This window comes from Staurois parvus, unplaced genomic scaffold (genome assembly GCF_062004578.1).
Source record: "Staurois parvus isolate SC_StPar_1 unplaced genomic scaffold, SC_StPar_1.0 ptg000320l, whole genome shotgun sequence".
Lineage (NCBI taxonomy): Eukaryota > Metazoa > Chordata > Amphibia > Anura > Ranidae > Staurois > Staurois parvus.
In genome coordinates this window covers 840796-867771 of record NW_028318116.1, presented here as the reverse complement: position 1 = coordinate 867771, position 26976 = coordinate 840796, and the positions used below count along the sequence as shown (strand labels likewise).

The 26976-nt window shown below is 41.9% G+C and overlaps 1 protein-coding gene across 1 annotated transcript; it reads left to right on the top strand.

Moving 5' to 3' along the window:
* The first annotated feature begins 518 nt into the window (after positions 1-518).
* Positions 519-22031, top strand: LOC149457456 (membrane-spanning 4-domains subfamily A member 4D-like). The gene is made up of 6 exons (XM_089683672.1): positions 519-650; positions 4199-4321; positions 6605-6661; positions 9330-9455; positions 15942-16061; positions 21046-22031. The coding sequence occupies exons 1-6, from the start codon at positions 519-521 to the stop codon at positions 21178-21180; spliced, it is 693 nt and encodes a 230-aa protein (XP_089539798.1). The 3' UTR covers positions 21181-22031.
* The last annotated feature ends 4945 nt before the right edge of the window (positions 22032-26976 follow it).

Sequence of the window (26976 nt, the reverse complement as noted above, 5' to 3'; positions counted from 1 at the left end):
CTCCTTTTAGAATTGGACTCTTGAACATTACAGTGGTGTTCACACAATTTGGTCTTTATTTACGTTTAATTGTCCTTTAATTTGTCAGTGTTGTGTTTTTGTTAACTATATTATTTTCACATTTAATTTGACACTTTTCACTGCTTGTGTTATGTCACATGTAGCCCTGCACTATATACTATATATGCTTTGGTCAATTGTGTCAACTGATGTTCTAGCAGCTTTAATTTACCGCTACGCGCAATTCCCTATTTTCTTTGGTGGTGACTTAATAAAAATAAGAATCGTAAAAAATCTCACTTTTCTCAAAAAACACAAGCAAAAATGATTTATTGGTAATGAACATTACCATTAAATCATTGTTTCTTGTATTTGTTGAGAAAAGTGAGATTTTGACAATACTTTTTTTTTATTAATAGTAAATAATACTTTAATAATATCACTGAAAATAATAATACTTTATTAGTAAGTTAAATTTAACAGATTTTTTTTTTTTTGCTGTACAGGAAATGTCTAACATGTCCTTGGCAGGAAATGCTCCAAGGATGGTTGCTGCTCCTGGTACCATTTGGAACGGCCCTCTATCAGCTCCACAACCAAAATCAACATTTCATTTGATATTTCTGAAAGGACAACCAAAGGCTCTTGGGGTGAGTTTACTGATGAAAAGCTATCTTTTCAGAGGTGGTGGTATAGGTAAAAGCAAATATTTATACATTTTTAAAATGTGTTCAGTGATTAGTATTTGAAAGGATGGTGGATGCTAATGGTGATTTTATTGATAAATACACATAGTGAAAACAAAAGTCTTTGTGAAAAATGGATTATCTATGCCAGAAGATGGGCTTTAAAGGTAAAGTTCTATTTTGAAGCTCAATATCATTCACAACTCCTTTTGTTATGAAACAAGTAAGGAAGAGTTAAAGGCTCTGTAGGGATTGGTATGGTGGTTTCACCAGGGCTGGGACGAGGGGTGGGCAGGAGAGATGGCTGTCCTGGGTGCAGTGGTTTACTGTAGGGAAGGGGCATTTTATTTCTGTTAAAGAGCTGACAAGAGTAGTGACAGTGTTGGGTGCAGCGAGGAGAGGAGGAGAGAGCCGAGACATGGTGCAGGCTGTGTACTCACTCCCAGTACAGTGCTCCTATATTAACAAGCAGGCAGCGGTGTTCACAGACACACAGGAGCTGTACTAGCAGGAAGGAGGTGGGGAAGAGAGAGCACAGCCTGCACCACCGAGCACAGAAGTGTCCAGGAGAAAGCCAGAAGTGGACAGCCAGCATGTGCACAGTTTTAAAAGTGAGCTGCACAATGATTTTGACAAGCAAGAAACTGCTGGGCATAGGATCCCATAAACTTACACATCATGAATAGGGGTGGGGCTGGGCGCAGTTTGGCATCTTTGCCCTGGGAGCTGGATGACCTTGTCACGGCACTGCCCATATGGAAGAAAAATCTATTTTTAAAATCTATATTTTAAAAATAATCTTCCCAAATATAATGACATATATTTGAAAAGCTACAATTTTGGCCATATTCAATATATTTAAAAAAAAAAAAATTACACACACACACATATCATGTTGAATTGCATTTTTATTACAAAATATTTGAAAAATATTTTTAAACATACATTTCAAATATACTATGTGTCTTTAAAAATACAAATCTACATTTTTGGAACATTTTTGGAATGCATTTACAAATATATTTAAAAATATATGTTACAATGACTTCTTGATATGTTACAAAAAATCTGAAGAATATATTTAAAAAATGTATTTTTTTTAAATATATTCTTCAAATTTTTTTTACATATAAAAAAGTCATTTTAACTTATATTTTTACATATATTTTGAAATATATTGAATATGGCCAAAATTGTAGCATTAAAAATATATGTCAATATATTTGGGAAGAATATTATTAAAATATATTTCAAATATATTTTTCTTCCATGTGGGTGGGCATTACAACTGGAATATTCTCCTTAAAACACAAATTGTTGCAAAAGTTTAGACTTTGATTTCATTAGTTTATGTACTGCTGTTCTCATGAGCACCCTGCTTTTGCTAATTATAAATGAATTTGAGTAATTGCAATTATTGCCCTGCAAGGGCATTTATTCTCTCTGCCAGTGCATGAAATGCAGGTAGATCTCAATAAAGGGGACATAGCCTAAAACTCATTATAAGTAGAGTATGGAAGAGTTATAACCATTGAAAAGGAGCCAAAACTTCACCTGCTGGCTAGAGTTGGAGATGTAAATTATTAATCATTAGTTTTGACTCACCTGAGTCTCAGAGCGTTATTCTACCTAAATCCCCTTGAGTCACACAGAGCATTTTCTTTTTTTTTCATTTTGGTGATATCTCTCTCCCACACATTATACCTTTTAGCATTTGTAGTATAGCCTAACATATTAATCTTTTTTTTTTTTTGGAGGGAGGGGTGTAGCTGAAGCTTACATTTTACAGCAGATACATTTGTATCTCATTGGCTTTTATTGGGAATGTGCTTACTGTACAACTTTAACAGAATTTGTGCTTTCCCATCAATTTACTGAAAAAAATAATCAACTTAATCTGCTTAATAAAATAATATCACACTAGTGAGACTTTTATGTAAAGTAAAGGACATGGTAAAGCGAGCATACTGTATGCATTTTACTTTAGGGGAGCTTTTCCCCTCTTTTAACACTACCTTTTTTTTTTCAATCCAAACAACTTTTATTGTCAAGGAAATTTAAAAGTGGAAACAGTGCTTACAGAATCTTGAAAACAGGAAGATACAAATAGAATTATATGCAGTGTTACAACTTGGATGCACAGATCCTGTGTCATATAAAAGACTAGAAGCATTAACCAGACAGAAAATGAAATACAAGGAGCCATGACCACCTTGACAATACATAACATAAAAAACAAAACCAAAGACAAGTAATTAGGTAGTTCACCTGAGACTCCATGAAAAGGACTATGGGTATATGAGAGCACCACCTGAAGGATATATGGGGTTATCTGCCATAAAGTAAAGTATCACACCTGCAAGAGCCTGTCTACTAACAATAGAGAAGGAGCAAGCCCAGGTACATCTAGCCAGCTCCGCCACACAAGCTGAAATTTGCGGTGACCGTTACGATGTTGATAGGTGTGTTTTTCCCGTAGGAGTAGTGAATTGACATAGTCTATCCATTGCTATTTAGTTGGTGGGACCAAAGATAGCCAACACTACAAAGGGGAAAAAATGAGCAGATTGTTTCGGTACCTGGGCTTAGAGCTGGACCCCTGTAGTTCCAGCACCAGAAGCTGTCGAAGCTGTGATTTTTAAATGCACAATTTTGCCATGATTGCCGCGATAATCTGTCACGGTAGAATCATACCACATCTAGGGTGCCAATAGGAACAATGGTACCCATAAGTGCATCGTGCAGTTTGCCACAATTTTGAATCAGAGGCAGAATCACTCAGGCACAAGAGCAGAAGTAGCAGGTAAATTCCTGTTATAATCTAAGACTATGAGAAAAAAAGCATAATGTCAAAGTACATATGTTATGGTGACCTTGCAAATGACTGTGTAATTTTTTTTTACCTGGAAAGAAAAACTTTAAGCTATTTACTTGATAACTATACTCACCGGCCAATTTATTAGATACACCTTGCTAGTACTGGGTTGGACCCCCTTTTGCCTTCAAAACTGCCTTCATTGTTCATGGCATCGATTCAACAAAGTGTTGGAAATATTCCTCAGGGATTTTGGTCCATTTTGATATAAGTTACTGTTGCCTTTCTATCATCCCGTCTGACAACAGCAAGGCATTTTTGTCCACACAACTGCCGCTCAATGGATATTTCCTCATTTTTGGACCATTCTCTGTAAACCCTAGAGATGGTTGTGCGTGAAAATCCCAGTAGATCAGCAGTTTTTGAAATACTCAGACCAGCCCATCTGGCACCAACATCCATGCCACCTTCAAAGTCATTTAAATCCCCTTTCTTCCCCGTTCTGATGCTCGGTTTGAACTTCAGCAAGTTGTCTTCACCATGTCTAGTTGCTTAAATGCATTGAGTTGCTGCCATGTAATTAGTTGATTAGCAGTTTGTCTTACCAAACAATTGAACAGGTGTACCTAATAAAGTGTCCAGAGAGTGTATATTGCATTAGGTAATCATAACTATGCCTGTTGATTTTACATTTCAGATAAGTCAGATTTTGATGGCCTACCTGCAGGTTGCATTTGGGATTGTGCTGGTGTTCACAGATTACGTTTACTTCCAGAGCATATCCGTGCAAATTGCAGTCACCTTTTGGGCAGCTGTGGCAGTAAGTATGAAAAGTTTGTCTTTAACTCATCATATTATTAGAGATTGTTAGGTTCAGGTAAGGAAAATTTGTAAAAGTCTATCTTAAAATGTAAGGCGCTTGCAGTGGTGTTCTGAGAAGCTGTAAGGATGTGAAGCTACAGAGCTGAACCTGGGGGATAAAATGGGGCTCAATGGCCACATTTGCATTCAAGTCAAATGGACGGTTGCATCTAAACCAACCATTATTACAATTTACCTGTAGGGGCACTTTGAGCAGGTGGGAGGGATGCATGTTGAAGGCAAGGCAAGGAGAGCGGAATGACCTGTAAACAGCCTGTAATGCAGGTGGGATGGTTGTGCTCTGAATTGGGGGGAGGGAGAGTGGGTGGAATTAATGCTCTGTGGCCCCCATTTGAGCTTTATTCCCCCCAGCTTTGTTACTCCTCTGCAGGCTTTCTATCCTTAGATCTATGGCAACCACCTGTAGGCTCTTCTTCCCCAGTTCTGAGAACCCCTTTGAGCCTTTTTCCCCCCACCCATTCAACCACAGAGACTGAGGGCAGACTAAGACCACAGGGTTTCATAGATTTGCCCCCTAGAAGGCATCACCATGGCCCCCTGTACTCTTAGCGTATTGATGCATAGAGTGGTGCTGATGCAATCACATAAGTGCCAATCTCTGCATCATCCAGAACTTACCCCAATGGGAGGAAACCAAAGTGGAAGAGGACCCAGTGTGTCGTTTGCCTGGCCAAAAGACAACAGAAAAAGGTAAGTATAAAATAAATCAGCATATTATACTGCTTGGATGGGGGGGCTAAAGGGGGAAGAGGAAGCACTGAGCTCAGAGTTCGGCTTTAACATCTTTATGGCCTATATAACAATTTTTGCTGATTTACACATAAAACACTTAAAACATTACACTACATAAGTCATAGCCAAAAATATTGACACCCCTGCATTTCTGTCAGATAATGCACCACTTCGCACAGAAAGTTGTTGCAATTACAAATGTTTAGGCATTCCCATGTTTATTTCTTTTGTTTCTATAGGTATGACAAAAAAAGCTGAGAAACATAAAGCCAAATCTGACACATTCCACTCAAAACCCCAAAAACGTTTGGGATGCTCCTGTAATTTGTAAATAAACTCACCTGTATCAATTAACAGATCTTAATGTTCTTGTGTCCACTGTGCGCAACAAGATGTTTACAGCCCATGGCACTGTAGCTAATCTCCCTGGACATGGATGAAAGAAAAACTTTATCAAAGATTGCAATGAAGGATTGTTTGAATGGTGGATAAAGAACCTCGATCGACTTCCAGACAAGTTCAAGCTGTTCTTCAGAAACAGAGTACAACTGGGTCAGCTCACACTATACGTAACCATCTGAATGAAAAGGGACACTATGGTAGGAGACTCAGGAGGACCCTACCGTTGACAAAGAAACATAAAAAAGCCAGAATAATGTTTGCTAAAACTTACCTAAGGAAGCCAAAATCATTTTGGGGGAATGTGCTGTGGAGAGATAAAACAAAATGACAGCTTTTTGGTAAAGCCCATCATTCTACTGTTTTCAGAAAAAGAAATGAGGCCTTTAAAGAAAACAATACAGTCCCTACAGTCAAACATAGTGGAGGTTCATTGATGGTTTTGGGGTTGCTTTGCGGCTTCAGGCACTGGGTATCTTGACCGTGTGCATGGCATTACGAAGTCTAACAACTACATAAGAACTCTGGGGTGCGATGTAGGGCCCAGTGTCAGAAAGTTGGGTCTCCGTCAGAGATCATGGGTCTTACAGCAGGTCACTAACCCAAGGAACACGTCAAAAAACACCCAGAAATGGTTTCAGACAAAGCGCTGAAGAGGACCGAACTGGCCAGCAATGAGTCCAGATCTCAATCCCATAGAGCACCAGTGGAGAGATCTCAAAACAGCAGTTGGAAATTCCAGTCAAGAAGTGTAAGAAACTCATTCATGGTCACCGGAAGTAATTGATTTCAGTTATTTTTTACAAGGGGTGTGCTACCAAATATTAAATTGAGGCTGCCAATAACTTTGTCCAGTCCATTTTTGGGGTTTTGCGTGGAATGTGTCAGATTTGGCATTTTGTTTCTCCACTTTTTTGTGTCATGCCAATACAAACAAAAGAAATAAACATTAAAATGCCTAAACATTTAGAATTGCAACAATTTTCTGGGCGAAGTGGTGCATTATCTGATAAACATGCAGGGGTGCCAATATTTTTGGCTATGACTGTATAATGAACAGGGGTCTAATCTGTTTTGATCTGTTTTGCAGTATATTTTCTCTGGATCCCTGTCCATTGCAGCAGAAAAGAGTGAATCACGCTGTCTGGTGAGCCATCTTAATGTAATTTAAAGTGAACCTATCCTTAACTCATTCACTTTTTTCACTTTAATCCTCCCCAAAAGCATACAGCATAACCGCTTTCCCACTGCCCTATAGTACAACTACTGCTACAGGGTGGCAGGGCTGCTCAAAATCACATATGTGATTTGAATTTCTGGGTAGGGGGTATGCACGTGCCGCCCTAACTGTGCTGCCATTTGCGGCTATGAATGTCATTCACTGGGTCCCGGACGGAGATTCCCCTCCAGCGCCCGGCAATCGCTGTGTAAAATTGACAGGGGAAAGACCTGTGAGTAAACAACACAGGTCTCTCTCCGGCCAGCAAGGGCATGCTGCTTTGTATTTCTCTGCACATCATGTCTCTCTAGTAAAACAACCACAACACATAATGTTAAACAGCACACAGTTAACCATTTGATCGCCCAAGATGTTAACCCCTTACTGCCCAGTGTCATTAGTATACTTTCAGTGCTTTTTATTAGCACTGATTACTGTATTGGTGACACTGGAGATGTCAGTGGCAGTTAGTACGTTTCCCCCCAGTGTCAGAATGCCCACCGCAGTCCCGCTATAAGTCGCTGATCTCCGCCATTACTAGTATAACAAAATTAAAAATACAAATTCCAGAATATATACCTCCATTTGTAGATGCTATAACTTTCACATAAACCAATTAAAATACATGTATTAGGATTTATTTTAGCAAAGACGTGTAGCAGAATACATTTTGGCCTACATTTATGATGAAATTAGATTTTTTTAAATCTTATTGGATATGTTTAATAGCAAAAAGTCAAATACATATTTTTTTTAAAATTGGCAGTCTTTTTTTGTTTATAGCGCAAAAAATAAAAAAAAAAGCAGAGGTGATAAAAAACCACCAAAAGAAGGCTCTATATGTGGGGGGAAAAGGCCAAAAATTTAATTTATGTACAGCGTTGCATGACCGCGCAATTTTCAGTTAAAGTAACAGCGCCGTAGCGCATAAAATGGCCTGGTCAGGAAGGGGGTAAATCCTCTGGAGGGCAAGCAGATAAACCTGTTTCATGTGCACCTGCGCCATTTGTGCCAGTTCCTCCAGAGTAAAACAGACATTAGCGCAAGGGTCTGCACCTAATTAACAGAGAATATGGCAGTTTTCCATATAGAACTGCCACAGATTCCTGACAGGTCTGACCTGCCCTGATTTGGAACAAAGTCCCTCTTTTCTCCTCATTTGTCCCTCATTTTGTTCTGATCTATATAGTTGTATATAAAATGTGGGTTCCTGATTTTTTAAAAATTCTTCTTAAAGGGGGCATGGCAGGGGGGTGTCCTATGCCCAGGGGCGGACTGACAACTCATGGGGCCCCCAGGCAATAGGGGATCATGGGGTCCCCGTGTCCTTGCCCACACTCAAAAAAGCCTATAAAAAAGGTACCAGGGGCATTTCATGGGGGCCCCTACTGACCCCAGGCCCTCGGGCAGTGCCCAAGTGCTTGAATGGTCAGTCCACCCCTGCCTATGCCTACATACTTTTGCAAATAGGTGTCCCTCATTCCCATCTCAAAAATTTGGGAGGTATGCTTGTAATACAAGATGTGAGCTGTGAGACAGGTTACATCCCTCCTCTGCTCATGCAGTGATTACACTACACAGGCAGAGCCTGCAGGGTTAACAACCCTTTTCTTCACTCTCACTCCAAGCTGAGTGAGGGTGGGAACAGGCATGGAAGAGGTTGGAGTATGCAGCTCAGATTCTCCTTTCTCTGCGCGATCACAGCCACAAAACAGTGAACTGATTTCTCCTAATTAACAATGGGGCTTGCACTCCTTTGTTAATTAGGAGCAGTGTCTGCTTCCTTTTTATGTTTATAGTGGTTATGTTTATGAGTGGTGTAAGCATTGTGCTTGTACAACTCTTTGTTAATTTAATTCAGTATATCTTTTCTGCGATAAAAAAATCTTACTGCTGGCAATTTTTTTCTTACTTGGGCAACGTGCTACTTTAAGCAGTCCCTTACACATGTAGAAAAATTTAATGAGAGTGGACAGCTCAAAGCAGATCTACAGTCAAAAGTGCTAGTTTTGTCCAGGGGCTCACGGAAAAGCTGTACTTACACATTCCTCCGATTCTCTGGAAACCTTCACTCCCCCACATCCTGCGGTGGACTGTCCCTTCCCTCCTCACATCCAAAGCCAGTCTATGAGTGTGATGACGTCATGAACAGCCCATTCCACAAGACTGCTAGTGTGCGCGGGGGGGGGGGGGGCAGGAGTGGCAGGGACCGGTCTGGAGCTCAGAGAATTGCCGAATTAGGCAAGTATATATTTGCTTTCCGAGCCCCTAGACAAAAATTAGCATTTAACCCATGCAGTGTGGGCACAGCCCCACTGCATAGGAGGATAGTAATTTTGCCCAGAATTATGCTTTAGGATGTAAACCTGGTTGTGTTTTGATAATAATATTGCAACCTTATCCTGCTTTGCCATGCAATTTAAATAAAAGATACAAGCTTTTATTGAACATTATGCAGGTGCTTATGTCACCGAATCAGATTTCATCTTCTTCACTATGGCTGCCATGCATTCCACCCCTTTGTTTACCCCACTGTGTTTTTAAATGTTCTTTCCACAATGATAATTCCTGTGATGTCTTAATGGGTTTGGCACAGGTCGGAACTAGCTTGGCCCTCAACATCATCAGTGCAGTGGTGTCCGCGGTGGAGATTGTGATCCTTTTAGTGGATGTGGTTGTGAATCAATATTACGACTGCTATGACGCCTGTGCTACATTATGGGTAAGTACAATAACCAATTTGTATTAAGTGGACCTCCTCATTAGGGCATCACTGTTTGAGAACACCACAAAACATCACCTTGTGCTAAACATGTGCTTTATACAACCCCATCGCTTCTCAAAAATGATCCATCGAGCTGAATGCCGTAATAGAGGAGGATAATTACCAACCTCCACGGCAAGTGTTGAGTCGAACCTTTGTTTCTGTGTTGCTAGCTCTATAAAAAAGAGTGAATGTTTCATTTGCATTATTTTAGGGACACTTTAAAGACAATATAAAGAGAACAACCATATCTAAATTTCCTCTTGTAGATTGTTGTAATTATGCAGCCTTGTACAGTCCACATGTCAGAAGTTTCAGCCTGGATGGCTCTCATGAAGTTAAGCTGACCTTAGAATATTTAGAAGAAGAGGTAATTAACACCAAATGTACACAGTCCAATGGTTGCACTTGCCAATTGCCTAACTGGGAATGTCATATAGTTACATAGTTACTCTGGCTGAAAAAAGACAAAGGTCCATCCAGTTCAACCATTAAAAAAAAAAAAGTTATAATCCTACAACCACAGTTGATCCAGAGGAAGACAAAAAAACCCAGCAAAGCATGATCCAATTTTGTTTTTACATTTTACTACCAGAGCGTATGGCTGCAGCTAGATACCATAACCCCTGTATAAAAAATTTCAGCAATGGCTGCCCTTTCTGCTAAAAGTGATCTGAGTGGCTGATTAGCTTCTGGATCATTTTTAGAAGTGGCGGAGTTGCCCCTGTCGCCCACCACTTTCTAGTGGTTCTTAGGATTACCTGGCTCATTGGGAAGCCTGGGAACCAATAAAGCGATGGAAGCGGCTGGCCACAGAGGTTAGCAGAGGAAAGATGGTCTCCACCCATCTTTATGGTCTAGGACAGGGGTGGGCAAACTTTTTGACTTGAGGGCCGCAATGGGTTCATATATTGGACCTGGGGGCCGGACCAAGAGTAGATGAATGATGTGTATGTGTCATCCATAGTAAGTATAGTAATATTCCCCCATAGTAAGCATAGTAATTAATCCCCCATATAGTAATTCATCCCCCATAGTAATTCATCCCCCATATAATAATTCATCCCCCATATAGTAATTCATCCCCCATAGTAATTCATCCCCCATATAGTAATTCATCCCCCATATAGTAATTCATCCCCCATATAGTAATTCATCCCCCATAGTAATTCATCCCCCATAGTAATTCATCCCCCATATAGTAATTCATCCCCCATATAGTAATTCATCCCCCATAGTAATTCATCCCCCATATAGTAATTCATCCCCCATAGTAATTCATCCCCCATAGTAATTCATCCCCCATAGTAATTCATCCCCCCTATAGTAATTCATTCCCCATATTAATTCATCCCCCATATTAAGTCCCCAAGTCCCCCCTGTGTCAATTCACTTACCTTTGCTCCACACGTTCCTCTCGCCGTGTTCCCGCGCCGTTCCGGTGTAGTATGAAAATCTGTCTCCTATGAGGATCTGTCCCCCTTGATGTATCTGCGCATGTGCCAGTTTCAGGCATTAGTAGCCGATCGGCGATCTCCGGCACATGCGCAGATACGTCGAGGGGGACAGATCCTCATAGGAGACAGATTTTCATGCTACACCGGTCTTCAGGGCGGACTGTGAGAGGAGCCTAGCGGGAGCCTAGCTCCGCGGGCCGGATTAAAAGGTCCGCTGGGCTGTATACGGCCCGCGGGCCGTAATTTGCCCATTGCTGGTCTAGGAGGTCAGGAGCAATGTCATTGACATCACTTCCGGTTCACGACCGATGTAAACAAGGTAATTTTTTTTAAAGCATTAGATCAATTTTTTTTAAATCTGATGCTTTCCATTTTAGAGGAGAGATGTGGGGTCTTACTGACCCCAGATCTCTCAATAAAGAGGACCTGTCATGCCTTTTTTCTATCGCATCAAATTACTGTGGAAAAACCGATGCACAAATACTGTGTGACATAAAATTGCAAAAACCACCATTTTATTCACCAGGGCCTCTGCAAAAAAAAATATATATAAAATATTTGAGGGTTCTAAGTAATTTCTGGCAAAAAAACCCCAATTTTTACTATTAAACAAAAAGTGTCAGAATAAGCGTTGTTCGGAGTTCCACCAAAAGGGAAAGTTCAGCTTTAAAGATTGGTCCCCTGCTCCCCATTTAGGATTGGCACCTTGGGGAGCGGGGGGGACGGGTACCCGAATTTGACAGGTACCCGCTCCCACTTCTGCTGCGATCTCCTACGCGATCGGAAACGGAACTCATCCTCCTACCTTCCCTCACCTATGTCTTGTGGGACACGTGACAGGTCCCCGAAGACAAAGGGGCCATTCAGGAAGCGCAGTGCTACTCACACATGCACAGTGTGCACTCAGCTGTGAAGCCGCAAGCTGTCACAGCTGGGTGCCCACACTGAAGATGCTGGCGCCTTGAATACAGGACGGGCGGTGAAACGGGCTGCAGCGGGGGCAACGCGGGATCGTGGGACAGGTGAGTGGCTATCTTTTAAAAGTCATCTGCTACAGTTTTTGATAACAATTTTCTTTAAAAAAAAACAAAAACACATTTCAAATGGTTAACTATGCTACTAAAATTTGTGTGTGCTGTACTGTATATTGTCTCCAGCATTATTCCTGTTTTTGCTGGCTGGGGGCTGACACTTTGTTGAAGCCGAGAACAGTCATTTCCATACTAGAAACTCACCTCTCTCCTTGGTCTCAAAAGCTATATGTCACTTCTTGTAATCAAACTTTGTATCCTTGATTGTATGTCTTGGCTCAGATAGAGAGAAAGGCTGACAGAAGCTTTACAATGCTGAAGTTCACAGGCTGCCATTGAGGGAGAGAGGAGAAAATTTCAGGGAAATAAGATAATTAAGTCTTGCGTGTCTCTCTGCAGCAGAGTTTGTCCTGTCACCTCTCCTGCTTTTATTTTCTCCTTCCCTAATCTGTTTCCTCAGATCAGTACTTGTTGTCCTCTGACTGACGTTGACAATTTATTTGCCATGTCACGAGGTACAGTATCTTGTGGAATCTTATGCCACTCTTCATACAAAAATCTGGCGCAAAGGGGGGAGAAGGGGAGAGAAGGGGAGAAGAGAGAAGAGAGCTAAGAGAGGAGTGATGGGGAGAATAGAGAGAAGAGAGAGAAGAGGGGAGGGAAAGGGAAAAGGGAGAAGAGAAGAGGAGAGAGCTAAGAGGGGATTGAAGGGGAGGGAAGGGGAGAAGAGGGGAGAGAAGGGGAGAAGAGAGAGCTAAGAGGAGAGGGTAGGGGAGAAGAGAAGGGGAGAAGAGAGAGCTAAGAGGAGAGGGAAGGGGAGAAGAGGAGAGAGCTAAAAGGGGAGGGAAGGGGAGAAGAGGAGAGGAGAGAGCTAAGAGGGGAGGGAAGGGGAGAAGAGAAGAGGAGAGGAGAGAGCTAAGAGGGGAGCGAAGGGGAGAAGAGGAGAGGAGAGAGCTAAGAGAGGAGGGAAGGGGAGAAGAGAAGTGGAGAGCAGAGAGATAGGAGGAGAGAGAAGGGGAGAAGAAAGAGGAGAGAGCTAAGAGGGGAGCGAAGGGGAGAAGAGAGTGGAGAGAAGAGAGCTAAGAGGGGAGGTAAAGGGAGAAGAGGACAGAGCTAAGAGGGGAGGGAAGGGGAGAAGAGAAGAGAGGAGAGAACTAAGAGGGAGGGAAGGGGAGAAGAGAACTAAGAGGGGAGGGAAGGGGAGAAGAGAAGAGGAGAGGAGAGAGCTAAGAGGGGAGGGAAAGGGAGAAGAAGAGAGAGCTAAGAGGGGAGGGAAAGGGAGAAGAAGAGAGAGCTAAGAGGGAAGGGGAGGAGAGGAGAGAGCTAAGAGGGGAGTGAAGGGGAGAAGAGAAGAGGAGAGGAAAGAGCTAAGAGGGGAGGGAAGGGGAGAAGAGAAGAAGAGAGGAGAGAGCTAAGAGGGGAGGGAAGGGGAGAAGAGAAGAGGAGAGGAGAGGAGAGAGATAAGAGGGGAGGGAAGGGGAGAAGAGAAGAAGAGAGGAGAGAGCTAAGAGGGAAGGGGAGAAGAGAGCTAAGAGGGGAGGGAAGGGGAAAAGAGAAGAGGAGAGAGCTAAGAGGGGAGGGAAAGGGAGAAGAAGAGAGAGCTAAGAGGGAAGGGGAGGAGAGGAGAGGAGAAAGCTAAGAGGGGAGGGAAGGGGAGAAGAGGAGAGGAGAGAGCTAAGAGGGGAGGGAAGGGGAGAAGAGAAGAGGAGAGGAGAGAGCTAAGAGGGGAGGGAAGGGGAGAAGAGAAGAGGAGAGAGCTAAGAGGGGAGGGAAGGGGAGAACAGAAGAGAACTAAGAGGGGAGGGAAGGGGAGAAGAGAAGAGGAGAGGAGAGGAGAGAGCGGAGGAGAAAGGAGTGAGGAGGGCATCCGAGTGCTGCATGGAAGACACAGAGCAGAGCAGCAGCAGTGTTGGGGGAGGGGGTCGCATATAAGATAAATAGCTGCAATCAGCGTATTTTCAGCCACTGATCACAGCTATTGGTTTGTTCAGCAGAGCATGTTAAACAGTTTTTCTATAGGTTCATGGTCACTGCAGTGACCATGATCTTAACCAAAAGGAGGAATGCCACATCAGTATGGAGTACTGACCTGGCCAGTTCTGTAGGCCAGTACGCCATACTGTTCTGGCAGCGAAAGCTGTGACAGTCATTTTAGCAATGGATAGCAAAAAGTGTAGATGAGTATTTTTCCTAAAATATGCTGCAGCATGATACTTTACTCAAAGCATCTACCAAAAAAATCACACGAACATATGGAAAAATACAAGGTGCAAACATGCAGATGATGTCCCTGCTAGGATTTAAAGTCAGTGCAAGAGCCCCTCAGTAATTGTGGTACCCAAATGATATGCAAGCAAAACTTTGCACCTCACCTCCATTATGCCTCATTTAATATTATTTTTTAAAAATGGAAAATTTATAATAGTACCTTAAAGCGTATCTAAACTCAAAAGCAAAAATGAAAACTATTGCAGCTTAACATACCTTGGATATGGTGGCTGATTGAGTTCTCCATTTTATGGTTCTTTTTCTCTTTATTTTTACCTGGTGATTCAGCCAGTAACACACTCCCTGTCTTAGGGTGGCTATGCTCAGTCCTCCGCTCTCTCTATGGAGGAGCAGGGTAGCTACACTTGGACAGCAGCATTGTCAGCTTGTAAAGAGAGTGGAGTTAGATGGACTAGTAGATTTAGATAGACATAATATAAGTGACTAACTAATTTAAAGCTGAACTCCAGCTAAAACATTTCAAGCAATTGCAGAACAGTTTTGTTCCTGTTGGGATGAAAGTTTTACACAAGTTAATAAAAGCTGACTGTTGTAAGCACCCCTGTTAGTGTTAAATGGTTCGTCTCAAACTACTTTCACTTTTGGTGGACAACTAAAGAAAGTTGAAAAATTTAACAGACTTAATGGCACAACCAACAGGTGAAAATAAGGGGGAAAAAAGTCTTAAAAAAAAAGAAAACAAATGCAGCCACCACATCTAAGGATTAGCGAGCTGCAATATATTACATGTATGTTTCTGGGTTTAGGACAATTTAAAGTGTTACTAAATCCACAACCGTAAAATCAGCCTGGATATGCAGTAAAGCATGTTTTTGTAAAGCATGCTCTCACTGTTCAACCTAAATGGTTAATCCACTGCATTGTGTAAAAAGGATGTTTGATCCTGTTTTTTCTGATCCCCCCTTCTTCCACAGTCAACAATCTATCTGCTGATAGAACAGAGCCTTGGGGGCAAGATGCACATGCTCAGTTTGGTGTGTGTGGCTAGAGAGTTTTTTTTTTCTTGGGAGGGTGCATGTGATCAGCACAGGGCCAAATCAGAGCTGTCCAGACAGAGGGTCAGGGGTCATGCAGCCTCATAGGACAGTAAGAGAATGAAAACTCCTACAAGCTTTAACCAGTGCTCTGCTGGACACTGATAGAAGACTGCTCTAACTGCTTATGAGAAAAGATATTTAGCAGTTTATAAATAATTGCATATCCATGTTCTGTGTACTGTGGGAGACCAGATATAGTGAATTCATGGTCCAATGAGACCAGATATAGTGAATGCAGAGTCCGGGGAGACCAGATATAGTGAATGCAGGGTCCTGGGAGACCAGATATAGTGAATGCAGGGTCCGGGGAGACCAGATATAGTAAAGGCAGGGTCCTGGGAGACCAGATATAGTGAATGCAGAGTCTGGGGAGACCAGATATAGTGAATGCAGGGTCCGCGGAGACCAGATATAGTAAATGCAGAGTCTGGGGAGACCAGATATAGTGAATGCAGGGTCCTAGGTTTAGTAACACTAAGTATTAATGCTGCCCAGAGAGAGATAAGATAAACACTGATATTGGTTCCCTTAGGAGACTTTTAGTAGCCTGTGCAGAACTTGAATTGATGCATGAACATGAAATTTGAAATACAATTATGCCACATATTATTACCATGCTTCTTGTGGCAGGCTATCAGAGAGACCGTGTTCATATCACTGATCATCGCAACCATGCTACAATTGTGTGTGTCCATCTCCATCTCATCATTTGGATGTAGCTCAATGATTGGAAATTCTATTCCACTGCAGGTAAGAGAGGCTTTTTGTAAGAAGCATCATTTTTTATCTCATCAGACCTCCTTGCCTTTTTTCACTTTCTAGGTTTGTGCACATCATGTATATACTTTAGGTTTATTGGTTTAAAGATGTGTTAAAGTGGAACTACAGGCAAAAGTGACAGGTATGATACAGTCTGTCAATAGCATTAACATGACTGTTAACACATCCACAACTGTTGGTTTCATACATGTTTTTGGTTGCACCAAACCACAGATTAGTGGTTGCCAACCACAGTCTCTAAACCCCCCCAACAGGCCATGTTTCAAGAATTCCTTCACCGTGCTCAAGTGCATTAAAGTGGTTGTAAACCTCAGACATAAAATAATGGACAAAGCATATCCCTCTATAGTGTTTACTTGTCTCAGTACTAAGTATTATATTATTTCTGTCTGCTGCTTCATTCCTCTGCTATCTGCATGAGTCACTACTAATGAGTTTTCCTGACACAGAGAGAAAAATGGTGATGGGGAGGGACCTCCAGCAGATTGACAGCCTCAGTTCTTTTCCTGTGTAAGGGGGGGGGGGGTGTTGTCCCATCCCTCCAATCAGCTGTTAGAGCTCTCCTCTCCCCACCCACTGATTTTCAGAGCTGAGAGATCCTGTGTAAATTCAGCAATTTCAATGGTTGTAGAGAAAAGAGGGCTGAAGGTAGACAGCTAAAACATAAGGAGGAGGATTTGTTTAATCTGTATGTATCACCCGAGGTCAGTCACTTCACTGGGTATTTGTAAGGGTTTACAACAACGTTTAGTCCATTCAAATGACTTGGTATTTATGACAGCTATTTTATCTAAGGGAATTCCTAAAACATGGCCTACTAGTGGTACTTGAGGACAGAGGTTGTGAACCATGGCCAAAGATCCCTGTAGGAAAGCAAACACTGAATTTTCTACTTAGCGGAAGATGTTGTCAGCAAAGGGCCCTATGACAGCTATATTATCCAAGGAGAATTCCCAAAACATGGCCTACTAGTGGTACTTGATGACAGAGGTTGTGAACCATGGCCAAAGATCCCTGTAGGAAAGCAAACACTGAATTTTCTACTTAGCGAAAGATGTTGTCAGCAAAGGGCCCTATGACAGCTATTTTAGGGGTACTTGAGGACAGAGGTTGTGAACCACAGGCAAAGATCCCAATAGGAAAGCAAATACCATGCGGAAGATGTCATCAATGCGGAAGATGTCACCAATACTTAGCGGAAGATGTCATCAGCAAAGGGCTCCATGACAGCTATTTTATCCAAGGCGAATTCCCAAAACATGGCCTACTGGGGGTACTTGAGGACAAAAATTAAGCAGCACTGTCATAGATCCTTGTAGGAAAACAACTAAAGAGAATTTTCTACTTAGTGGAAGATGCAGTCAGCAAAGGGTCCCTATGCAAGAAACATTTTGACCCCATTCACTTACAGTTCAAATTAAAAACACCTATTCACTTTGTATAGATAGATGCAGATAAAGACTAGTCTTTGTGATGTCCTATACTCTCTCTAGGCCCTGGTGTGCTTCATATTCAGTCTGAAAGGTATACAGAGGAAATGAGAAAAACTTTCTGTATAGCTCATGACCAATAGAGTGAAGGCTGGTGCACGAAGGCCAAATGTCGTGTGACATACAGCCAGTGTGTACAGCAGCCTCTCTGACAAACGGCCTAACGTCTGGCTTCTGTTGAATGGGCATGCTGGAAAACTGAACAGCTAATCTGCATCTGATCAGTGCTCGCAGCCAATGGCCGGTGTGTTCTGAGGAGTTGAAGGAGCACAATAGCTCAGCAGGGAGATCATACGAACAATGCATAATTAGTACAGAAAGCTCCTTAGTTTTTTTTTTTTCTCAATCAGCACGCTGGGTTGACGAAAAAAAAAACCCATCAGTGTGTTTCCCGGGCTTAAGGATCTCTCTGCCTGTCAGTACTCAAATAATGCAGACATACACAGCACAAATAGCATCATAGAGAAAGCCTTCTGCTTGTTGCTGCCTTAGATGAACAAGTTTATGTGACAATGGTAGGAGTCCCAGCACTTGCTACACCCATATCACATGTAAATAACCCCCTAAATCCCAGAGGGGCCTTATATAGCCGCACAATCTCCTAAAATGGTATGTAACAAAAATTAAATTTGAGACACCACACCACCATTGAGAGGTCCACGTACTATTCTAGTAAAAGTCAAGGGCATAAACTAAAAAGTAGCCCACACATTTTAGGGGTCCAAGAGCACACTCATCATCAGGGGGTGTTTCACTAGTGATAGGTCGAACACCCCCTGTTCGGTTCGCGGTCAAACATCCGAACCTACAGAATGTTCGACCGCAAACTTCGAACATGAACAATTTACTAAGCAGTACATTACCACATCTGAGTATGCGGTAAGATACCGCTCAGTTACTAAAATACTGCATAAGTTATATTATTAGGTCAGCTGAATGTAAAATAGTTGTTGGCATTGCTCGACAATTACAGTAAAACATGTTTTAAAAAACGATGTGGGGTCCCCCCTCCCATCATACCAAGCCCTTCGGATCTGGTATGGATTTTGGGGGGATCCCCACACCATTTTTAAAAAACTTTTGGCATGAGAGTTCCCCTCAAAATCCAACCAGACCCTTATCCTTGGCAGGTCAGCGCTCGCTTATTTCCCCCCCCTCCTCCCTCCCAGAGCACCTTGTCCCTATGTTGATGGGGACAAGGGCCTCTTCCCCTCATCCCTGGGCTGTGGGAATCTGTGGACGGGGGGCTTATTAGAATCTGGAAGCCCCCTTTAACAAGGGAGCTGCCAGATCCCACCATCCCCCCCCCCCATGGTACCGCAGCCCATTCACAAAAAATAAAAAGGTTAGTGTAAAAAATGACAGGAGACAGTCCTTTATTAAAAATAAAAATTAAAAACCTCCCCCACCCCGAAGTAGATCCAATGTCAATCACGATGCCCACCGCTACTTGAAAAAGAAAAAAACAAAACAAAACGCTCCACTCGCGACGCTGGCTCCCTGTCTGACAGCTGCCCCGCGATGACAGTTCTTAAATATGGTCATGACATCATAAGGGGGTGGGGTTTATCCTGCCCCCTTGTGGTGTTATCCTGTGTTATGATTGGCCAAAGTATTGTGCCTGACTTGTGGTCAGGTGTATTGCTTTGGCCAATCACAATGCACTGTCAGGGCGCAACGCATTGCAGCCCGCCGAACGCCTGTATCGTTCATGTGTTAAGCAAACACACAAACGGTCAGTGTTGGAGTCTAACTTAGGTACAACTCGAACATTCAGCCCAACACTGTGTTTGACAACAATATGAATAGACTAGAAAGTGAATTCGACTTTTTAACCCCTTCACGCCGGATCGTCCCGGCGTGAAGAGGAGTTTAGGCGCCGGGAGATGGGCGGGACGGGGCAGGGCTTAATGTCATGTGACCGCTGTGACACGACAAACAAGAGATCCCTGTGCTCAAATCCCAAGAGCTAGTGCATGCATTTATCCATCAGGTGCTAAAGGGGTGTAAAGCCTCTAAGTGCAATAAGTCTTTTAATTCAAGTCTAAATGTAGAAACACTCACATGTGTGAAGTAATCATAAGCATAAAAACCGCGGTTAACAATAGTTAACGGTGGGGTGGTAACCACCCCACAGTTAACTATTGTTAACCATGGTTTTTATGCTTATGATTACTTCACACATGTGAGTGTTTCTACATTTAGACTTGAATTAAAAGACTTATTGCACTTAGAGGCGCTTCTCTCCTTTTTCTCATCTACAGAAGTTGCTACAGCTTATTTGGAAGCCTTGCCCTCAGTGCCACACGGAATCCTACACTCTTCATACAGTAGCCACTAATACCACCATCACCCCATACTACCATTTCCCAGGACTTTGCAGTGTTTGCGCTGTTACAACCCTTCCTCATTTTTGCTAAAGGGGTGTAACCACATATTAACACTAGAAATTCTGAAGGACCCTCTGCACACTGGTATATACCCTTTCAAGCAGACTATGCAATAAATAGGGATATTTAGTTTACACATATTGCAATACATGCTTAAGCTGGCCAACTGCGTCAAATTAATCCCTCTATGGCCAGTCCTACTCTGCTCTGCCTATGCAAATGCTACTGTGGACACAATGCAGAGCAGAGTAGGACTGGCCATAGAGGGATTACTTTGACACAGTTGGCCAGCTTAAGCATGTATTGCAATATGTGTAAACTAATATGTGTAAACTAAATATCCCTATTTATTGCATAGTCTGCTTGAAAGGGTATATACCAGTGTGCAGAGGGTCTTTCAGAATTTCCGCTGTGACACGACGTCACTGCGGTCACATGATCGGGAAAGGTCCCGATCGCAAGAGGAGACCGGGACCTTTCGGTGAGTACAGTACATGTGTGGTGGGAGCGTGCTCTCAGCACATATGTATTTTGTATATTGAACGCAAATGTGCGGCTGCTCGGCGTCTAGGCCCAGATGCCGGGAGGCCGCACATTTGCGTGCAGCCGGCATGAAGGGGTTAATGTATATCTGCCAAATTGTTTGATTGCAAGCACAGGCCTTGTCAGCAGCTGGTTTGGCAGCAGTTGGCTATTTTTTGGATCCTCTCGACTTGTATCTGGACTTTCTAGTAGTGGTGCGGTGCTTCATTTTCAATTTTTGTTACATCACACTACAAGCCAATGAGACCGTGGATATCCTCTGTAGGGTGTAGAAGCTGCCTGCCTGGGAAACAGATCAACACAAATACTTTATGATAGTAATACCAGTGAGATAACTACCTTACAGGTTCCCTCTATGCACCAAATACTCATTTCTGAGTAAAAAAAAAACCTATAATAAAGAAATCAGGTCTGTCTGAATTTTGCAATTTTTTGGTTTGATTTGACAGTCCTTGTAGGGCTTACAATTGTGGATTTTACCTTTGAGAATATACTTGTTTAAACCTTTCATTATTGTTATTGCTCTCCCAGCAGGTGTTTGTAATCGGGAATAGTGGCCTGGAAAGAAATGTACACCCAACTGCTCCCAACCAAGGAATGGCTATTTCTCCTCCAGTGAACCCAGCTCCTCAGTACCCCATGTTTTCTTCCGGTTATCAGAACTAGATGGATCGCATTATTCCCATTAACAACACCCCACAAGAAAAAACTTGAGTAAACTCTTACTCTGTCAGTATAAATGTACTTGTATCCAGCAGCACCTTATTAAATAGTTGAATCTTAAAGCTGAACTCCAGGAAGATATAAAAAGGCACAAACTATTCGAGTTATGTAGTCACTAATATACCATAAGATGTATTTTTAATGCAAGAGTGTAAGTACCTGAAATTCTCTAATCAGCCTCTTGAAGTCTATTGTACCTTTAGCAGCAGAAAAAGATTAGATCCCCTTTCCAGGTCAGACAGAGCTGTGCAAATCTCAGAACTGGTTAAACAAAAATACAAATCCTTTGGCAGGTATATATATTTGGCTCATATATGTATTTCATTGATGTATTTCACAGCATAGCTTATACAGTAACTGTACAAGGTGTGACAATTTAACTTCTGAAATGAACTGTAAAAAAAAAAAAATGAATATCAAACACCTCTGCATTCTTCAAAAGATCAGATGAAAATTGAAGAGGACATTAGAATCTACTGCACAGTTTCTCTGTTCATGTTCAATTCTCCTGCCATCAGTCACACACACAATCTTCGATCTGAGCACTCTGTCCACATTTGTATCCATCCTTTGAGTTCTTAGCTGTCCACTTCCTTCATCATCATGGAGATCTTACCGTCCCTCCTTAAACTGCCTATACCACTCAAAAATACCTCATGGAATGTTCACCTTAAGCCTTGTTGTAACAGATGTAAAACTTTACTCGCACTTTTGCCAATTTTCATGCAAAATTTGATGTTGATTCACTGCTCCAGATCGCTGTCACTCATTTTCTGCAGTACAATGCCTACACATGTTATTTCTTCTACTACTCCATAAAGACTGAGTCCACTGGTCTGCGACCCAGGTGAGTGCAAGTTAGAACATGTCAGAACAAGCTCAAGTGTGAATGGCTGTTTGAATGACCACCATAGTGCTACACAGAGGAAATTAAATTGTCACACATCATACTTTCCATTCAGTGATCCTTTACATGGTTCTCTACTCCAAAATCTCATACTTATCTGCCAATGCTATGTGAGATCTTTACTACGATAACCCCGGGGAGCCCAACAGCCTCCTTTCCAAACATCTCCCAGCCAGTCTCTGCGTTTGCTTTTTCTACACAAGTGCACCATGCACTCTTTTCATTCCTTAAGAAAGGTCTTCCACCTTTTCAGCGAAACAGTGGAAGACCTTTCCTACGAATGAAGTGGAGCTCCACTAGAAGACTTTTCACAGGAACTGTGAGGAGGGTCTCGGTGGGTTGAATGCTTGAGATCTTGAACAGTTAAGAGAAGTGATGGACTTTGGGAGGCTGTGTGGGGGGAGGAGAAGTAGACATATAGAGGATAACTTTACCAAAAGTAAATTTATAATCTAAATATAAGTTTTGGTAGGTAAAAGGGAAATTCAAGATGAATTATTGTTAGAAATATCCTCCTCCACCTATTCTGTCTACTCTGTGTAAAAATAATGTGTGTACTTACCTTTTTTCAGTCTGCTCTGGTCCAGTCACGTGATCCTGCAACTGTGGCTTCTATGCAACAGTGAGCAGCAGCTCCAAGGGAGAGAAGGGAGCACTGACAATAGTTGGGCAATGGGAGTCTATAAGTGACCTCATGGCTCCTTGAATTCCCAGCCATTATTATGTGCTGAGTGACACAGGGGAGCCAGAGCTACAGGGTCACATGATTGTACTGAACTAAAAAAAAAGGTAAGTATAAACACGGTAGGCAGAACAGATAGGAGGATGGGGTATGGAACATTTTTAAGAATAGTTAGTGTTGACCTTGAATTCCACTATAAATGCTAAATTCAAACTAATTGGTATATGGCCTACCTTTTTAACCACTTACCCGCTGCCGTATAGTAGATATACTGCTATACAGCGGCACGAATCACTGGGTCCCTGCTGGTGATTACCCTTCGGTGACCAGTGATTACCGACAATCACCGATGGGGAGGAAGACTGTTTTGTTTACAAACAGTCTTCCTCCCTGTCAGCTTGGACACACTGCTCAGGATGGCTGTGCACAGCACAGCCATCCCAATCAGTCTGCTTACAGTGAAGCACACCCCCCCCGCCCCCCAGTAAAACACTCCCTACACACAGTTAACCCTTTGATCACCCCTCACATTAGCCCCTTCCTGCCCAGTGCCATTAGTACAGTGTCAGTGCTGTTTTTTTAGCACTGATCACTGTATTGGAGTTACTGGGGATGTCAGTGACACCAAGTTAGTTCCCCCCAAGTGTCAGAATTTCCGCCGCAGTCCCGCTAAAAGTCACTGATTGCCGCCATTACTAGTATAAAAAAAAAAAAATCCCAGTATCTATTACTCCATTTGTAAAAGCTATAACTTTGATGTAAACCGGTTAATTTACACGTATTTGAATTTTTTTTTAGCAAAGACATGGTGCAGAATACATTTTAGCCTAAATTTATGACGAAATTTGATTTTTTAAATTTTTTTTACTGGACATGTTTTATAGCAAAAAGTCCAAAATATTTTTTTATCAAAATTGATGGACTTTTTTGCTTATAGCGCAAAATATAAAAAACGCACAGGCAATCAAATACAACCGAAAGTTGTGGGAAAAAAAGGACGTACATTTCATCTGATTGCAACATTCCATGACCGCACAACTGTCAGTTAAAGTAAAGCAGTGCCGTAATGCAAAAAATGGCCTGGTCAGGAGGGGGGGGGGGGGGGTAAATCCTTTGGAGGGCAAGTGGTTAAAGAATTTAAGTAATTGTAATATATTGTTTGATAGTTATATAATAAATCATTTTTAAAACACATTTGTCAATTTGGAAAGTCCAGTGAAGATGCCAATTAGGTCTCTTCTCTGTTACAGCAAAAGTATGGTGTATTTTCAGTTGGCTTACTATACTATATATTGTAATGGAGTATATTATTTTAACATAATTTCTGATAGGACTTTCTCCTTTTACATGCTTGTTCTTCTGTAATCCAGTTTTTGTATTAAATGTAGACATTTGTAGATTAGTCACCTTACTATTTACCAACAGCTAGAATAAGATACCAGCCACACAGGGAGTAAATTGCTTTGAATGAGTTGACCATCTCATAGATTAAGGCAAGCCATAGATGCATTGATTTTTTTTTCCTTCCAGAGAAAAATTGCTTGATTCCCCAATCAACGTAGTCAGTGTTGATGAGGAACCCCTCCCACAGCGCTATTGTGTTCTACCAGCATGGACCCTTCCCAGTAATTGCATATGAAAATAACAACAGGCTCTTTGTACGCAAGTCAATCCATAGATCGCCTTGGGAAAAATGGGCCTGCCCATAGATGTATTGAATTTCGGCTGCTCCTTTCTGAACAGGCCAAGATTTGATCATTGAAGGGCCCGGCTGTACAATATGAGATGGAGAAAAAAGGCACAACCTTTATGTAGCATGGGAAAAAGGCAGAACATATAAAAGAAATATGGTTAATTGAAAAGCAAAGCATCACCCTGGAAATGTCAATCAGTAAGACTATGAATAAGTCCAGTCAGAGTGAAACGTGTCAGTGAGGTGTGGCCTAGGGCATGGACAGGGGCAGACTGACAACTCATGGGGCCCCCGGGCAATAGGGGATCACGGGGCCCCTGTGTCTTTGCCCAAACTCAAAAAAGCCTATGTAAAAAGGTACCGGGGCATCTCATGGGGCCTCCTACTGACCCCGGGCCCTCGGGCAGTGCCAGAGTTTCCAAATGGTCAGTCTGCCCCTGGGCATGGATATTGTCTGGAAGCCTGCATCATAATGTTACAGAGTGACATTTCCAGGGTGACAATTTACTTTTTATTTGCTATTACGCTGAGACCTGGTGCAGTGAAGGACCTGGACACTGAACATGGAGCTTGGAGCAGTGCAATGTTGTTTGGAACTTCTTGTCCATATAGATTTATGATATTTTTTAACACTACGCATATTGATAAACGCATTGCATCATGCTGATTTTGTATGTTTATATAAAACATGGTAGGCCTATAACCAGCTTTGAAGTGTGTGGAATAGCTCTGGACCGATATAAGTGAGGTTTGGTTCTGATGGATATACTGTGAAAGTTGGTTATTATAATATATTTATGAAGGTGGTCTTTATTTCAAACTGTTATAAAGAAAACAAAATTGCATATCCTTGGTTTATTGCATGAGCTATTTTGTTCTTTAAAGTACCACTTCAGCCGTAACTTTTTTTAGTTTTGAATTGAATGGGGAAGGGTTTTTTTGGTGTGTGAAAACAAAAGCCCAGAAGTTGATTTTAATTAAAGTAACATCCATTTAAATCCAATATGTTTCAGGCGTTCAAAGGATCTCCCTTCATCAGGGCTATAGGAAGACAACATAAAAGATGCAATAAATGCATTATCTGGATAGCAAGTTTAAAATGCATGTAAAAAAGGGTACTTTTAATTTTTTTTTTTTTACACTTATTTTTAATTTTTTTTCTTTTCATTTAACTTTATTGTTATCACAAGAGGGTGAAGAGGCCTCTTTGTGAAAGCTTTAGGCAGGTGACAGGAATGGATGTTCCTCCATCTACTCAGTGGGAAGCCATCCCAAATGTTTAATGCAGTCCTGGGCTCATCATAAGAACGAGAGAACCTGGGAACCACTGTGAGCAGCAGCAGGAGGGGCATTCCTTTTCAGCACTGTTAAAAGTGATCAGGAGTCTGTAAATCCACCAGGATCCCCTTTTCACAATCCTGGCTGGCTGAAAAAAACAGTACCAGGGTCATGGCTGCAGCTGTAGTCATGATCCTGGTATAATCATTTGTTGATAAGACGCTTTAATATGTACATCGGTCAGCAAGTGGTGTAGTTCCACTTTTGTAGTCAAATTTGACAAAACCCCACTATATGTTTGTTATGTGATCCTATTCACACAGCATCCCTGCAAGGAGAGGAGAGAAAGCCACTTCACAGGTCTGGAGATTTGAAATCCCTTTCTCTCCGCGCAGGGATGACCGTACGGGCTAGACAGTTTCTGATTGGTCAGCACCGTGACAGTGCTGACCAATCAAAAGCCGTCTAGCCCGTACGGTCATCCCTGCACTAAGAGGACATAAAACCATGGGGATTCAATGTTTATGTCCACTAGGTTTATATGTTCACCAACATCAAAAATCGAAATATATTTATTGCATCTTTTATGTAACTTGCACGGGTTTATTGCTGTCTGTGCTGCCATTCTGAAGATTTCTCCTTAGTTCCTAACCCACTAACAGAGGGTCACAGGTACAGGAAGTGATGGATAATTTCTCCAATGGAGATACAGACAGCAAAAAAATACATTTCTGTGGAAGGGAGGTATTTAGAAGCTCTAAGATGTTTAATGCTATCTATGCCTTACTGTCCTAGTGACCCCCTTCCTGTCAATTTGTGTCCTGCTGTCAAAGGTTGTCCTTGGATAAACAGTGAGGGGAAATCTCGCCAGTAAGGTCACAGATAGAATGAAACTGACAGAAGTTCCAAACCTTCCCAGCTCTATTTACAACTAACTCGATGGTACATGCACCATTTAAATGTAATTATCATTTCCTGCCCTTTGCATAATAAAAACAATATTAAAAAAAAAAATCGTACTAAAGTGGTGTTTTACTGTCATATTTCATGTCTGTCATTTTATACATTCACATCATTAGTCCTGGTATAATAGTTATCTGCAGACAAAATCAAAATATTGTTTATAAAAAGGGAGAACAGTCTGATATCCAGTCTGCAGAACAATATCACACACATGTA